Below are 16760 nucleotides of genomic sequence, written 5' to 3' on the forward strand. Positions count from 1 at the left end.
TTTTACAACATTCCAAGGCATCTCTAATCATTTTAAAAAATGTTATAAAATTCTCAAAATTAAATTCATCTTAATTACTTTAAAAAAGAACAGACTAAAATTTGTGAAGTAACAGTTGTAGCTATCTGATAACATGACCAACTTGATGAAATTCCTTTTTTTTTATGTATAGAGTTGAATTGTCCAAAATTATTGTATGGGTATAAGCTTTCTTTTTAGAAAGGTAATTTATCTAAATGGTGATTTTCTCAGCTTGTTTAACACTACTGTGCCACTACCAAAGAATACTGTTTACAAGGCTATAAAGGAAGTTTTTGGATTGTATTCTGTCCAATGCCAAGGGCCAGGAGCCCAAACACATGGCTAACCATTTTCTCCCTTAACTCTTTTCAAGAAACCATCAGTCACAGAATAGAATGTTTACTTCATGAAGGTAGTTGAACTGTGGGTGAATTTTTGAATAAGCATCCAAAGAAATAAAAAAAATTTATTTAGTGGCTGCACATGTATACATACCAAATATATTCTAAGTATTGGGAAACTGAATTCAATGCTAATGCCTTTCTATTTGAAAAGTAACAGCTCCAAAATTATCTACTATATCTGTGCATATACATATATTTTCCTACTTTCGTGTTATTTTCAATCAAAAAATTTTCTGTTGATAAACTGACTACTAACACCAACAAAATTACTCAACACAGTTTTTGAGTTTTAAAAAGTTTATTATGGACAGCATAGTTGCCTTGACTCACATTAAAAAAAATCCACCTCATTTCCATAAAATACAGTACTTAACAAAAAACTCCAATATACTATACTTTGGAAGTAATTAATGCTGTTAGAAAGAAGAATTGTGCTATTCCATTTGATAATTAGATTCTGTTAGTCAGGGTGTCCAAATGTAATTCTATTACAAATCCCTACTGTGGTGATTAGTTAAAAAAAAGAAATTTGCCAAATAACTATCTGAAAGAATAGAGAAGCATCATGATTTATACTAATAAGTTAAATATCTCAGCAAGGCAAATATGAATATATTTACTTGTTTCCAATTAGATTATTTAGGATTTCCAAACAAACTCTGAGGCATTTTCAGTTGTGATTATAAAGTGAAAAGACTTAAAAAAATATGAGAATGTTTATGTGTGTGTGCATTGACTTTGAAGACATTATCCAATATATTTTTAGATCTCTTCTGAATCAGAGATCACAAATGTAAAACTGGAAGAGATTTTAGAGTTCACTGAGTCCAATCTCTACATTTTACAGATGTGGAAGCAAAGGCTAAAATAAGGTAAGTGGCTTGCCCAGGTCAGCCTGAACGTCATTTCTGTTTTTAATTTGAATTTGTGTTCATAATTTGAACTCAATTTTTCCTCACTACAAGACCAAGGCTTTATCTACTATACAACCTATCTAGAGTTGCCTTTAAAAGTCAGTTTAAGAACCACATAATAAATGCAGTGTTTCCTCTTTATAATTACCATCTGCTTTTAACCCCAAATGGTACTGGTCAGCTATATTTAGTAAATATGGCTCCAAACTATTCTGATTGCCTGCAAAAGCCAAAATGACCCTTGAAGGATAAAGATTTTTGTCACTATTTGGTATATTTAAAAAATTGTCTCTGTCTGTGATTCCATTAGTGTAAGGAGTTCTCCAATATGGAAACACCCTCTTGACTAATATAGATCGGCAACTCTCCTGCAACTTAAAAGTCTTAGAGAGTTTTTCAAGAAACAGAGGTTACATAACTTCCCTAAGAGCACACATCCAGATCTCTGTCATAGGTAACACTGGAACTTGGGTCTTCCTGACTTCAAGGCCAGCTCTCTATCACATTATGTTGCCTCACCTTAGAAAAGAACAAGAAAAATACAAGGCATTCCAGAAGTCTTAGTGCAGTTTTAAGCCATTAAAGTTGAAAACTGCACTAAAATTTCTGGGACACCCTACAGAGCCTTAATGTGAGAAGAGTCAAGGCTACTGTCCTAAAGAAGAGACTCTGGACTGTAGCGCCTTCCTTACATAGGTTCTGGGTTTTTTTGCATTTAATGAGAAAATCAGTCACATTACATATGCCTTCAATATTCCTGTCATTTTGGAATGAAAGTATTTCCCCTCCAAACTTTAGCATTAAAGTTGATCTGCCTAGTTCTCAGGTAATAAGGGAGAAGGGAATAAGCATTTATATAGCGCCAGCTATGTGCCAGACACTGTGCTAGGCACTTTACAAAAATTATCTCATTTGATCCTCGCAACAACTCTGCAAGGTAGATGCTGTTATTATCCCCATTTGAGGAAACTGAGGCAGAGTAACCTGCCCAAAATCACATAGCGAGTATGTGTCAAAGGCTAGATTTGAACTCAGGTCTTCCTGACTCCAGACTCAGCACTCTGTTTACTGGGCTATCAAATGGTTCCTTGTTCCATTTTGCATTACATATAACAAAATACTCATTGTTTTTACTTGCTTATCTGCATATGAAACTCAGCAGTACATGCCTCAGTAGATAATCCACACAACCCTCATATACTACTGTGTATATGTGTCACTCTGGTCAAAGAAGAAATGCAGCAATAGTTAAGTGCAGTAGAAATTGCTTTTTTATGGTAAATTTATACAGCAAAATACAAAGTATTTGAAACAGCACCATAGTCACTTAAAGGAAAAATGAATAGGGAATAGGAATGTCAAATGTAAGTTTAGTGTCTGAAATCAAGAGATAATGCTCTTTTGTAGTGACTGAATACAAGAAAGAAAGTATCATTTGGGCATAGATTATTTTAAATATTATATCATGACTTGTAATGATTAGGTAGGTTTTATTGTGATCTGTATTTACTATAAGCATTACTCACAAAACATATTTCAGGTTTTTTCCCCTACATTGTCCAATAAGAAAGCATTTTATGCTAACCTTTTACATTAAATTCTTAAAGAAAAATATATGCTTTATATAATCATTTCAGTGCAATCTCCCTCATCTAAATTTCTTTCTTTATTTTTGTGATTCACATATGGATGACTCCATTCGGTTAATAACTCTATAAGATTACAAATAACAATCAAAGTGCTTTATGGAAAACTGATAGAGCAACATTTACATTAAGTACAAAATATACAACAAAATAGAACCTCTTCTTAAATAGGGCAGCAGGTTAAAGAATAATCCCCCCAAATTAGGTAACAATTTATTTTAAGGGATGTAATTACAGGATCATATGACAGCTTAAAGAGGCATTAGAGATCATCTGATTCAATTCTCATTTTTAGATGAGGAAGCTGAGGCTCAGAGAGGGTCAGTGACTTGCCCAAAGTTATTTGAGTAGCAAACAGCAGAGGCAACTTTGAACTCGGGTCTACTTGAAGTGCACATTCCACTCCACCATACCATGCTCCCTCTCATCCTTTTCATGGATCTGTTTTTCACATTTACATGTTCTTGTGTTATTGTAGTATACATCACTACCTGCTTGTGCTTCTGTAGTTTCTACATTATAATTTTATAGTGCTCTCTGACTGCCATGACTTTTTGAGAAATATATACCTAAATATTTCAACTATACTGCTCATAGTTCAAATTAATGATTGCAACAAAATGTAAACTTCTGTCCTAAAATAAAAATTGTATTCCATTAAAAGTAGATGTTTCCAACCATTTGTATAACTCTCGTATAAAATGCTGGATATGAATTACATGGCTAATAAATTGTGAAACTATTACCCAGGAAGAAATTAATTTCAATTTTTAAAGTCCCAAATACATTTGTTCCCCTTTAAAAAATAAACAATCATCTTAAATAGAACAGTTTGGAAATGAACAGTAGTGCTCCTATGTTATAGCAACCTAAAGTATTGCAGTATATTTGGTTTCCAGCAGCAGGGTCCATATCATTCATTCAGGACCTAGTCTCAGGCTGACTGAAGAAAAGATGAGTCCCATGCTTTTACACACGGGAGCAATGAGAACATCTGTAATGCTCTTCCATACTGTCTGCACTGATGGCAGGACCATTAAACAGGTCTTTATAAAAGGCACCACAAACCTAGAATGTAAGCAAATAGTTTAGGATATATTAGTGTGAAATAGGTTACCAAATATACCCACTGATTATTATACATTCACAAAACAGATAAGAATTCATATAAATCTTCACTGTAGGTTTAAAAAAGAATGATAAATTTGTCCCTTTAATAGTTATATCTTTGTAAAAATCTATGTATATCTATATATCCATATCTATAGCTATAGCTATATCTATATGTGTAATAACAACAAAATACCCACAAAGTAGGTTAGCTTTCAAATATTTTACTTTTTAAATAGTAAGGACATTTACTAAATTATACTCAAGAACATAAAAGAAGGAAAACTACATATTGCCTACATTATATCATACAACTGAATGGGTAGCCTATTGAGTTGTTCCATTTATACAGGTATTTCTATTTTGAACAGAAGCTACAGATAGACAATGAATTGGCTCCAGGATAAAGTAGTGGAAGGAAATTAGAATGGATAACATTTGGGAAATGGTGTAGCTCTTTAAATGATCCTAAACTGTTTATTATCACAAAAGCCCACTCTCTTAACACCAATATGCCTCTGGTGATGCCATATGGTCCTGAATCATAGAATGCCATGATCTTATAAGCATCAAAAGTATGAATTACTCAAAGGCCAATGGAAAGCCAGTTGGCGAGTACACAGCATATTACTAGTTATCTAATATGTATATTACAAATGTATATGTATATGACAGAAGTATCACGGAGGAGATAAGTGGTGAGAAAAGGAAATGGGCTGGTCATTTAGTAAGAATGAGAGGCAACAGAGAGACCACTCAGGTGGTACCTTGGTGCCCTTGAGATTTTAAGATTCGGGAAGCAAGACTTCCAATGCATTGTGTAGATATTCTATGAAGGATTTATGGAAAAACATAGGAAAGAAAGATGGGAAAGTGTAAAAAGATTTTGATCTATATTGGGAAGAGTAAGCATACTGAACCTATGAACTCCTGGATCTATCCAAGTATGTTGGGTATCCTAACTTCAGCGCTAAACTTTTAAAGAACTAATGCAAGAAAACTTCCCTCTGGTTTTATGGACGTATCTTCCAAAGCAGCTAAATATGGCCATGATTTTAGCCATCTACATTTTTAATTGGCAATTTGGTTTAGCTCTCTAACACAAAGCAATACAAATGTTCACTAAAAAATTTTAAATGTAAAAGTTCAAATATCAGATTCTATCTAAAGTATGTTTGTTAATGACCTTCATGATAATAATGAATCAAGAGTGACTGTGAAAAATATTGTTACCCCTTAATAATGTAGCTCATTGCTCCCTGTCTCCAGAAAACACCATCTTCCAACTACCCTGCAAATATGACCACACACAAGCTTGATATAACATAATTAGCTGTGAGAGGTGCTAATTCCATTTCTCAAAATTTGGCTTATATGTCTATAAGACATAATCACTGAAGCCAGCAGAACTTAAAAAAAGATTCATTTTCTAAAACTCTAACAAGCTGTGATATATAGGATTGTGATGGAATACTATTGTGTTATAAGAAATGAGTAGGGGGATGGGTTCAGAAAAATCTGGGAAGACTCATTTGAACTGCTACAAAGTGAAGACAGCAGAACTAGGGAAACATTATATACAGTAATAGTGATATTGTAATAACGATAAACTGTTAAAAGACTTAGCTACTTGGATTAAAACAATGATCCACAACAATTCTAAAGTACTCATGATGAAAAATGCCATCCACCTCCAAAGAGAGACTGATGAACTCTGAGTTCAGATTGAAGCATATTTTTCACTTTCTTTATTTTTCCTGCTTTTCCCCCCACAACATGGCTAATAAGGAAATATATTTTGCATGACTTCAATTATAATGGGTGCCCTACTGCTTACCTTCTCAATGGGTGAGGGAATCCCAGAGAATAGAAGAGAATTTGAAACTCAAAATAAAACAATGACTTGAAAAAAATAAAATTCTATCTCTTTCTTTAGAAACAAGAAGATAAACTACATAAAATGTACTTTGCCTTTGCACTGCCAGCGTCATGCAGTGTCTTACATTTTGCTGGTACTTGATAAATCCTAACTGAACAGGCAATTATCATAATAAAGTATATGAATGTCTTCCCTAGATAAATGTGAATGTTTTTATTCCTTATTTAACTGTATGTAGAGTACAGAAAAAGGAAAAAAAACCAAATTGCTACAAGACTAAAGGATTTACAGCAAATAAAATCCAGCAAGGTGTCTTTCATTATTAAGTGTTCAATAAATGTTTGTTGAATTGAGTGTACTATCTTGACATTAGGTATTACTCCATTTTGCATATGTAATAATAATAATTATTATTACTATTATACTGACCTACCTTGAAGAAATGTGTAAAGCAATCATTTAAAATAGCTTAAAATATTAATCCCTAAATATATCTTACGCATTACATAAATGTTAAGCATTACTCTAGTATTATTATGTACCTGAAAAACTAGGTTATGCTTTAACTAATCTTATTATATGCTGTTCATTTTTTCCAGTATGACTGCAATTACTTATTTTTCCCACTTTGGACAACATTTAAAATAAGCTCTTAATTAGCCTTCATTTTGGTTGCCTTACTCCTTGAGCACATAGGTGTTTCTGAACTCCTTGTTGTGTTGCCATATGCATGATGGCTGTAACTGTGGGCTATAATGGTAATACTAAACGTGATAATATTAAATGCAAGGCTTATTCCATTGCAAAGGAGAGTGAGGTGGATCTTGGTAAATCTTTAGCAAGTTCTATATGGCATAAGCTACATGAAAAACTGACAGTTTTCCAAAGAATTCATATATTTTATCTTTTGATATGAGCCACTCAGTTTGCCTATCTATACAACTCAAATTCAACTTGCAATGGACCAAAGTAGTAAACACTTTAAGCAATTACATGGGACAATTAATTACAGGGTAATGTCAGTACTATGCAGTATGAATAAGTATGAATAAAAGACTTATGTTGGGAACTCTTGATGTCTGATCCCTATACATTATTCACGTATTGTGTGACCTTGGGCAAATCACTTAAGCATTAAAATGTGAATGGGAAACACCAACACAGACCTGGTTATCATGAATAGTGTTACGTAGAATATATATATAAAATAGTGTTAATAGATGCTATTTTCATCATTCACAAAAATTAAGCCTATTTCTCAATTCAATGCTGTCTTTTTGCTGGAGGACTTACGTAGTTCCTCAAGATTCCAGACCTTCCCCTTTAAGGTCACCTTATATCTGCTTTGTACATATTTTCTATGTACAACTATTTACATGTTGTCTCCCCACTACAATGCAGGCTCCTTGAGGGTAGGAATTGTTGTTGCCTTTATTTGTATATCCAGTATAGTGACTGGCACAATGCTAGTTGATTTGACTTGTCATATGGTAAGCACTCAAGAAATAGTTGTTGATTTCTCAATCAATAGTGAAAAATGATACATTAACAACTTCAAACTGGCAGCCTATAAGACAGATCAATCAGCATCACAATTAAATTGTATAGTATGAGCTTCACACTTCCCTGTTGTCTAGGGACCTACCTCTGCCCATAGCATATATCTTTCCACCAAACTACACGGAAGTTAGGGTCACACAACACATTTTAGTTTTCAAGTTCATCAATACAGAGCATATTTTACCTGAGGGCTTTTGTTTATAGGGTGCATATGTACTGTTTTATTTTGGGAAAGCTAACATTTTCTGATTTTGAATGTCACAGTTTCAATCTTTCCCAAATTTCAAACTAAATTTAATACTCAGCCCCCCAAATGGTTTCCCTCAAAGTAGCCAAATCAACTAGAGCTCACCAAAAGCTCTGTTCAAGCTCATTAATTTTGGCAACCATTTTAGCCAAACAAGTACTAGACTTAGAATGGATAATGTGTTCTTGTCTAGACATGAAGATGATGTTGCTATGTGACTATTAATAGTATAGATTTGAGTTGACCAGAAGTAGTGATGAATTTTCAATAATCTAGCCATCCTCTGAGAAATTTTAGTTTCCTTATGGCCAATGACATGCACTTGCAAGGTGGATTGCCTGAGTTTATTCTGTGGCATATTATTAAGAAAAGTTAACTGGCCTAGGTAAGAATGAACTGTGCTTTTGACCTTGGCCTCATAGGCACAATTTTAAACATATAAAAGGAAAATCTTTTTTTAAAAGTCAGGTTAGTTGTGTCTTGGCTCTAGGTTCCATTATCATCCCAGCCTGTAAGTACCATTCTCTTGGTAAACTAACTGAAATATTTCTATATTTGTTTTCTTTACCAGGGTCTTCCTTAGTCTAGCTTCAGATACTGGAGGACTGATAGGGATTGTGTGATGGTAATGTAAGTCATTAATAATGAAGCCATTTTTTTCTGAGTGTGAACTAACCTTTAAACAATTTTTTGAAATTACTCCCTTTACTTTCAATCACAGCTACCTGATGACAGATGTATGGCAGAATTAAATATTAATGCCTCATATGCCCACAATTTAAAAAACAGACTATTTAAATAATACATATTACATGGCTAAAAACTGGTAGGATGACTCATGAATGAAACAATAATCCCTTTTGCTGGCTAACCAGGTGTAAAGAAGCATCATTTGGCTAATTACATTTTTATTTACAACTTTCCACCATTTAACTTATTTCATCTCTGCCACAAAAGCTTTGTACAAAGCTTCTCTTCATTGTTAAATAATTTCTGAAATTTATATTTGCAAAATGCTCCATAAAGTAATATTTCATGGTAGACTGTGTAGTAATTTTATTATTATTCACATTTTATAGGAGGGATTAACTGACAAAGAGGTTAAAGGAGTAGCATAAAATTATACCCCAAGTTATAGACATAATTTTTATTCTGGGTTGACTTTGGTGAATGTTTCTGTCTTTCCATAGTATTTTAGCTGAGCAAATAAATTTGTGAGCTAATATCAGACTTCCAAAATGTTTCCACCAGGTATGTCTTTCCTTGATAACCAGGAAAATTCATATGTTTTTCTGAATCCATTCCTTCATACAAGATTAGTTTTTCATCTCCATAGTGACTTTGGAGTCCTACAAAGCTAAATTCCCTAAAAAAAAACCCTAGTCGGCCAAATGAATCAGTGTTCTTTACAGACCATTAAAATTCAAATTATGAAGGGAAGGGAAGGAAGGAGACAGGCTGACATTGTGTCTAGTTATAATACTTTAGAAACTGCTTATGGTATTCTGTGCCCCTGAACCTTGAGCACACTGTAGTAGTACGCAGTACTATGTAACTTGACAAAAAGCACAGAGAACGTCTCAAAACAATTCTCTATTCATGGTGTTAATATCTTATAAAGGTGTTTGGAAATTCTCTTGCTATTGAGGCAAGCACAGTATTATGAATATCCATGGAACCTCAACCTGAAAGACCACACTTCAGTTTCCATCTGAGGTTTTCCACTTCTTAGCTTCAAACAACTTATATCATCACACAGAGATGCAGTGGGGTGGGTTCTAACATGTTTAACATTCATCACCTGTTTTGCTAAAAGAGTGAAAAACAAGCATAGTGGTACTATATTTAAAAAGCAAAGTGTAAAGGAGCAACTGTTTTCTGATGAGATCATACTTAGTAGGTAAATATGTTGATGAGACCAGACCACTTCAGATGGAAGGGTTCCTGCTTAGGTTACATTTTCTTGCTGCCAGTGTTAGACAATCAATCACTTCTAACCTCACAGGGTTGTTCTGAAAAAAAAAAAGCCCTTCATACATCAGACCTTTTCTGCTATCGTTTGAAATACAGAGACAGAATCTCTTGTAATTATTTTCCCTCAGCACAAAGTAGATGCTTAGAAATATTTTCCCTCTCGGTAAAATACATTTCCCCCTCTTGCTGGTTAGTTTCTTTTAAATGAGATTAAAAAAAAAACCCAACAACAAACAAATCTGATTTTGTGATACAGAAATAATATGAATGTGAATAAGGGTATCCCCTCACTCTACTCATGTCCAATGGACCACCATGTTCTTTTCTTTCTTACCCAGTCTTTTCTCCTTTTGACGTATTATAGTTGAAAAGTACTGAAGGAGGGATTGAGAGGAGAGACTTTCATTTTACCAGAGCTTGAGTCATTTGTTGTCATGATGGATGTGTCCCTTGTCTGACAAAGTTTCTCTTCTTACTAGGCCCATCTACTCCTTACCATAGTTATTCCAGAAAGCATTGCTTAATTGGGTTTAGACACCTGGGTATAATTCCTGTCACCAAAGTCTTTCTAGAGCAAATTTTTTTTTGGTGGGGAGGAGGTTTGGGTGGTGAGTGGGGGAAAAATAAGGCTACCGATAGAAGTCAGGACTAGAACCCTGTCTACAAGTTCCAACATGGCTTTATAAATTTGCCCTACAGAGGCATGTGGCAGGAAGCATGGCCTCTGCCCACTCCACCTCCAGCCGCCACCCAAAGGGTGCTGTCACACCCCCTTTCCAGGTCAGTACTGGTACTACAAATCACATCACTTAAGATCTTCTAAGATCCTGACTCAGAATTCTAGTCTAGAGTGTTCTTTTTAAACTACCAGTTCATACTATGAGAGCAAATATGTTGCACTCTTTACCCGAGTTGGGCCCAAGAGGGGGAGGGGCGGAGCAGGTGGGAAAGGGACTCCCCTAAGGTTTCAGCAAACAGCACTGAGGCGGAAAGGGTTCTCACCAGATGTGCAGGCAGCTGAGGGTTGCAAAGAAAATTCCTGCCACAAAGGCCAACGGGATGGCCAGAAGCACAGTTAGGACCTTGTAGATCAGGTACTTGCTGACTTCAAAGAGGGCATGGCTGCAGATCCAAACTTTATCAAAACTGTGGGCGGACTCCGGCTCCGCAATCACATCCTCAAAGCCCAGCTGGGGAAACAAGAGACACCCTCATTAAACCCTTACAAGCCCCTCACATGGGCACACGAAGGTGGGGTTGGGGGCGGGGAGGGAGAGTAGGGGAGTCCTGGGGATGTACAGAAAGATCATAACATAGTCCCCATCTTAGTATAGGAGTCAGGGTTTGGCTACAAAAGTTATCCCGTGCCTGTTCTTCCTTTGGTCTTTTTCTAAATTGGCGAATGGGTAAGAGAGCCATGAGAGTCACCTTCTCTGCCTCGGGCAGCGACCACTTGTCTCCTCCCGCTGGACTTTCCCAGTCTCTCGTCCATCCCCGGACACTGCTGAAACTTTATGCAACTTCATCAGGAGCCAAAGCCCCGGCTCTCTCTTTCTTTTTCCTCCTCTCACTTTCCAACCCTCCCTCTCCCCCCCATCTCCCTGCCACTGCCCCTGTAGTCCCACCGCTTGCCACCTTCAGATGAGTGTTGAGGCCCCTCGGATCGCGATCCTGGATGGACTTCACGCATTTCTCGGGCTCCGGGTAGTCGGGACCGCTGTTGCGGCTGTAGGAATCCTCGTCCATGTAGATCTGGGCGTCCGCCTTCTCGGTCTCCAGCCCCATTGCTGCTCTCCCTGCCTGGTGTGCCCTGGCTCCAGGGCGCTGCGGATCTCCGAGCTGCGGCCCCAGCCTTCCCTTTTCCTCCCCCTTTCTCTTCCACCCAGCCTGGTCCTGGGCGGGCGCCGGTCGCTTTCCCCCCTCCTGGCTTCCCGCTGGGCTGTCCCGGAGCCCCGCCCTGCACCCGGGTGAGCCGCTGGAGGAGGGACAGAGACAGAGTCAAAGAGGGAGAAAGGCCCCAGGTCCTCCTGCACCCTCTCGGATGCCCCTCCACCTCCCCAGCCCGGCTCCCTCCTTTGCGCCTCCCTGCTGCCAGGACTGCCCGCCCCAGCGTCTGGCCTCTATGGCCCCTGGGGGGATTACTTTTATTTTTTTCCAGATCGGGGAGGGAAGGGGACCATCCCTCTGGGTCAAACCCAGGTCTTTTCAGAGTAAGGCCAAGTGACTCTCCATGCATTCTCTTCCCCCCTTCCCCCACATCTCCGGGACGCAGAAAAGGTATCTTTAATCCACCCTCTCCCAGAGTCCCTTAGAACTTTGTGGGTCTTCCACTGAAAAACTCCTAGGTTACAGTGACTTGCGTGGAATCTGCTGACAGGTAGAAAAGTCACAGGTACTTTCTGTCTGAGATATTCAAAGATAGGCCAGGCCTCTCAGGGAGGCACAATGGGTGTGGTTCCTCGCCTAGGGAGCTTAAGTAAGGGGCTCCTTTTGCGGGAGGATGGTGGTAGTAGGCACTCCTTTGTGCCTCGACTTCTATTTCTTAATATATTTAAAAAAATTCCTCCCTCCCCCAGTTCTGATCCCTTGAAAGTATTTCATCCCTCACTAAAATGCAACCAACTTTGGAACAACCTTAGAGGGATCACTTAAATAAAACTACTTGCAGAGTCATAGTGTACTAGGCAGACTTGCCTGTGTATGATTTATTCTGGAGAAGGTAGGTAATTGTTCTTCCAGGGTTCATATCCTTTCTAGTTCCGAGGAATCTTTTATTCTCTATTTCCTGTGCTAATGCTGTTGGGATTGTACTCCAAAAAATTCAACCTAATCCAACAAGCATTTACTTAGCTCTGACTATGTTTAAGGCTCAGCGCAAAGCCCATGGTGATACAAATCCACAACCAGAAGTGGGTTCCTGCTGTCAAGAAGCTGACATTTTACTGGCAGTAGACAAATAACTAAAAGGTAATGTGAAGCTTTTTCTCTAAATTGCTTTGTTGGAGACTGGTTAAGTGGAAATTAGTTAATGGAATGAAATGATGACTAATATACATATTTTCGTTCATTTACCATTGCATTAGGATTTTCACACCTAGCAGAAAGCCCTCAAATTTTATACACCATGAAAATTGTGGAGGAAAAATTCTAGTGAATATGAAACTTCATTAAACTCACACTTCTTCAGTTTCAAGGATCCATGATTGCGTCAGTGATTTCCCCCTTCTTCTTTTTAGCAAGTGGTTTAAGGAGCTTCTATAACCAAAAAACCTCAGAGACTCTTGGCCAACCCAGATGTTTAACCTCACAGAACTTAAACTAAGATGAACCTAGGATAACATATGTGAAAAGACCATTGCTGGACCTGTACTTGAAGTCCTCCCACTTTGATAGAACCTGCAAGAATTTGCTCCCTACTGATATCACCTAATACCACCTTCATACCAGAATAAGGTGTAGAAGGTGGATCATAAGAGGTTCCTGATAACTTGATGGATTCACAGGGTTGTATACCTTTGACTAGGACTTTGATGACATTTCCCAATGAAGATTGTAGACATGCACACTGACCTATTTTGTGTGCATTTATTTTTTTTCCCTCTTTTCCCAATACAGGTGAAAGACAGAGGCATGCAAGTGAACTTTGGTTACTGGAGGGCACCAGTGCAATGGCACAGCATTATTGGAAAAGACCAATCATCCTTCCACCCCTACAGATGGTAGGCTCTCAGACTAAGAGATTACAGTGGCAGGAGTCATTTGATGGAATATTGGGAGATCCTGAGTCAAGTCCCTTGACTCTGAGTAAGGAGATCTATTCCTGTTGAGGCAGCGGGAAGGGCACACACACCTTCAACTCCATGACTGCCGTGGAGAGGGGGGAAACATGTGGCTGGAATTCTGCAACTTCGACTAAATGATAAATGGAAAATAAATAAATAATAAATGGTAAATAGAATAAATGGTGTGAAGTAGTAGGTAGAGTGGTAGATTTGGAGTCAGGAAGATCTGGGTTTAGATTCTTCTGCCTTTCATACTTAGTAGTAGTGTGACCATAGCCCTGAATCATAGTTTCCTCTAAAATGAGGCGACTGCACTAAATGGTTTCTAAGGTTGCTTGCAGTTCTTAGTCTATGATGCGATGATACTCTCAGTGTTGGAAGTTCTGTAATCCCAACCTCTGAGGATGGAGGATTTTCTGGGTAGCACAATCCTAGAATTCAGTTTTCCAGAAAGAGGAGGGACTCTTGAGGAGCATCAGCCTTGGGTTCTCTCTAAAGGGAGCTAGCCTTTTATAGAGAGAAGAGTTATTCTGGGGAGCCCCAGCCTCTTGGACAGAGAAAAGGATTGCGCATATGGGCTCTGAAACTTCAAGAGTGTCAGAAAATTTTGAGCAATGCTATGGGAGAGACTTGCACTTTTACCTCTGCTAGTACTGTCAATTATTTGAACAGCGTATGTCTGATTAGAAAATTCCATCTCTAGTGAACTAGAACCAAGTTTGTTTTCTTTCCAAGGGAGTCCATGTTTCCCTCACTGCCATAAGGAATCTTGTGTGGGATCCCAGAAGTGAAAATTGGTGGGAGTGGGACAGGGAGGGGTGGAAGAGTGTTGTCTTTGAACAACCCCAAATTCATTTTTCTTCCAAGGGGAGTCAAAATCATAGAATGCTGCTATAAATAGAGACTTCTAAGACCTTGGGAAAAGGTGGGCCTCACCAGAGAGAGAGGAGAATTGTATTTGTTTATGTATTTTAAATTTTCTTTTGGGTAGAGTAAAGGCTGTCCTGTACCTGATAATTTGTATTGTTACTTTGAGTGCATTTATGGTATTTAAGGACCCTTTTATCCATCTCAGCAAAAGCTACTGTGTATCCATTATTTGCTTTTTTACCTTAAGAGCATTCATCCACATTTGTAAAGCTCTAGACAGAAGCCATGTTGGAACTATGTTAAGAGATTTCCCATAGGCAACTCTGTTTAGTACAACAAATGCCAAAGAGTTATGATTTTGGAGGGCTGGATTAATACAAGCTTAGAGTCTGGGGTGTTGGTCCCCAGATTAAAAACATCACAAGAAGACCTTATTTGAAGATCCTCATTAGGCAGAAATGAAACAAATCTCAACTGCTATGCCAGTTTCTCAGGCATGTCACAATAGGTGGTGGGTGTGATGCATTGCAACGTGCAGTGGAACCTGATTTGAGTCCAGAGTCTATCACTTACTAGCTGTACATCCTCAGGGAAGTCACTTAGCTTCTCTGAACCTTAGTTTCCTCATCTGTAAAATGGGAAGCATAATATCAACCTGACAATGTCATCGTACTGTAAAGGACTTTTTAAGACATAAAACTATGTAAGTGTGAACAGATACTCTTAAGTCTTTGTCTCTTAATTTCACAGTGGTTGTCTACAATTGGTTGCTAGAAACTAAATTCCAGAAAAGATCCTTTTATCCTTTGTTAATTACAAAATAAACAGACCTTCAGTGCAAGTTTAATACATTGGGTAATACGTCTTTGGAGAGACAAGAAAGTGGTAGTTGGCAGGACTGTCTCATTTTTTTTTTAAACTCTTGCTTTCTTTTCATTGCTTTTTGTCCTTTGTACATCGAGACCAAAGCCATATGAATAACTTTTTTGAATTTCTTCATTTGATTAGGCAATATCACGATGATATTTGAGGTAGCATTTTATGGCTCCAAGTCAGTAGGGCTGGGTAGACAGACCCTGCAAATTTGTAAGAGGCAAATGTTGTACATAAATTCAATGTTTAATGCAAACCTCAAGTCTGTGGCAACAGTCTATAAATAGCTCTTATTCAGTTAATGTGAGGATCAGTTTAGTCAAGGCATAGACTGTCCAGTGGCTGCTTGGCTGAAAAAAAAGTTAAAATCACATTGATACAACACTTTGCTTTCCTTGAAAAACCTTGTTGAGGTAATATATTATTCTCCTTATTTTGCAGATTAGAAATCTGAAACTTGGAGAGATTAAGTAACCTTCACACAGATAGTAAGAAATAGAACCAAGACTTGAAGTGAGGTCCACTGCTTCTAAAATCAGCTTTGTTTCTCCCAGACCATATAATCCTTCCTTCTGCATACAAAGCACACTTTTTTGGAAGATGTATAATGAAAGTATTCAAGTATGCAGGATAATTAAAAGAATTGAAAGATTCTGTTCCTTGGTAAAAATTTAATTGATTGGAATTCTTCCTCATTGAAAGATTAAAAAAAATAATAAAACCACACGTTTCCCCAGAATCTTCAAATTGAAATAGCGCCCAGAGGTCATCTACTATAAACATGATTGAACAAGAATCTCCTCTATAACCTCCCCCAAAGTGATCTCTTTACCTCAGGGAAAGCCCATCCACTTTTGAAAAGCTTAAAAAATACAAGGGGCAAAAGATTGGCACCAGAAGAATTTGATTTATTCTTCTTAACCACAAATGACCTCAGTTTCTTTATGGATGATCCTAAAATTCTTCACTATTCTAATCACTTTTCTCTAGATATCCTCCAGTTTGTCTATCCTGTGGATCTTAGGATTGAATGCTGTACTCCAGGAATGACCTGATCAGGGGAGATTATTACCTCCTCAGGCACTCTATTTCTCTTTCTTGTTGTTGTTCAGTCCTGTTTGAGTCTTCATGACCCTATTTTTGGGTTTTCTTGGCAAAGATACTGGAGTGGTTTTGCCATTTCCTTCTGCAGCTCATTTTACAGATGAGGAATTGAGGCAAACAGGGTTAAGTGACTTGCACAGGGTCACACAGCTAGTAAATGTCTGAGGCTTCTTCCTTCCCCATTCTTTCTCACCCCTTCATTTTTTTAAGAGATCATCCCAGCATAATTGACTCATACCATGCCATCTGGGTATGTAGACTCCTTCTAATAGCCCTAATAATGATAAAATTATTAGGAGTTACATGTATCATCTTCTCATATAGGAATGTAAACAGTTTAACTTAATTAAGTTTTTAATCTTTTATGATTAGTCTT

At 37.6% G+C, this 16760-nt stretch overlaps 1 protein-coding gene across 1 annotated transcript; it reads right to left on the reverse strand.

The window, feature by feature from the left end:
• Window positions 1-704: 704 nt before the first annotated feature.
• CAV2 (caveolin 2) lies at window positions 705-11862 on the reverse strand. The gene is made up of 3 exons (XM_020979310.2): window positions 11391-11862; window positions 10758-10945; window positions 705-4053 (listed from the first exon to the last, which is right to left on the reverse strand). Exons 1-3 carry the CDS (start codon window positions 11538-11540, stop codon window positions 3903-3905), a joined length of 489 nt encoding a protein of 162 aa, XP_020834969.1. The 5' UTR covers window positions 11541-11862; the 3' UTR covers window positions 705-3902.
• Window positions 11863-16760: the final 4898 nt, after the last annotated feature.

This window comes from Phascolarctos cinereus, unplaced genomic scaffold, assembly GCF_003287225.1.
Source record: "Phascolarctos cinereus isolate Bilbo 61053 unplaced genomic scaffold, phaCin_HiC Scaffold_1;HRSCAF=81, whole genome shotgun sequence".
Taxonomy (NCBI): domain Eukaryota; kingdom Metazoa; phylum Chordata; class Mammalia; order Diprotodontia; family Phascolarctidae; genus Phascolarctos; species Phascolarctos cinereus.

Excerpts from the sequence above, each read along its gene's own strand:
- CAV2 (XM_020979310.2), bottom strand. The coding sequence starts at position 11,540 with ATGGGGCTGGAGACCGAGAAGGCGGACGCCCAGATCTACATGGACGAG. Across the intron at positions 10,946-11,390 it reads GCCTCAACACTCATCTGAAG|CTGGGCTTTGAGGATGTGAT; the intron begins GTGGCAAGCGGT and ends TTGTTTCCCCAG. Across the intron at positions 4,054-10,757 it reads CTCAGCTGCCTGCACATCTG|GTTTGTGGTGCCTTTTATAA; the intron begins GTGAGAACCCTT and ends CTTACATTCTAG.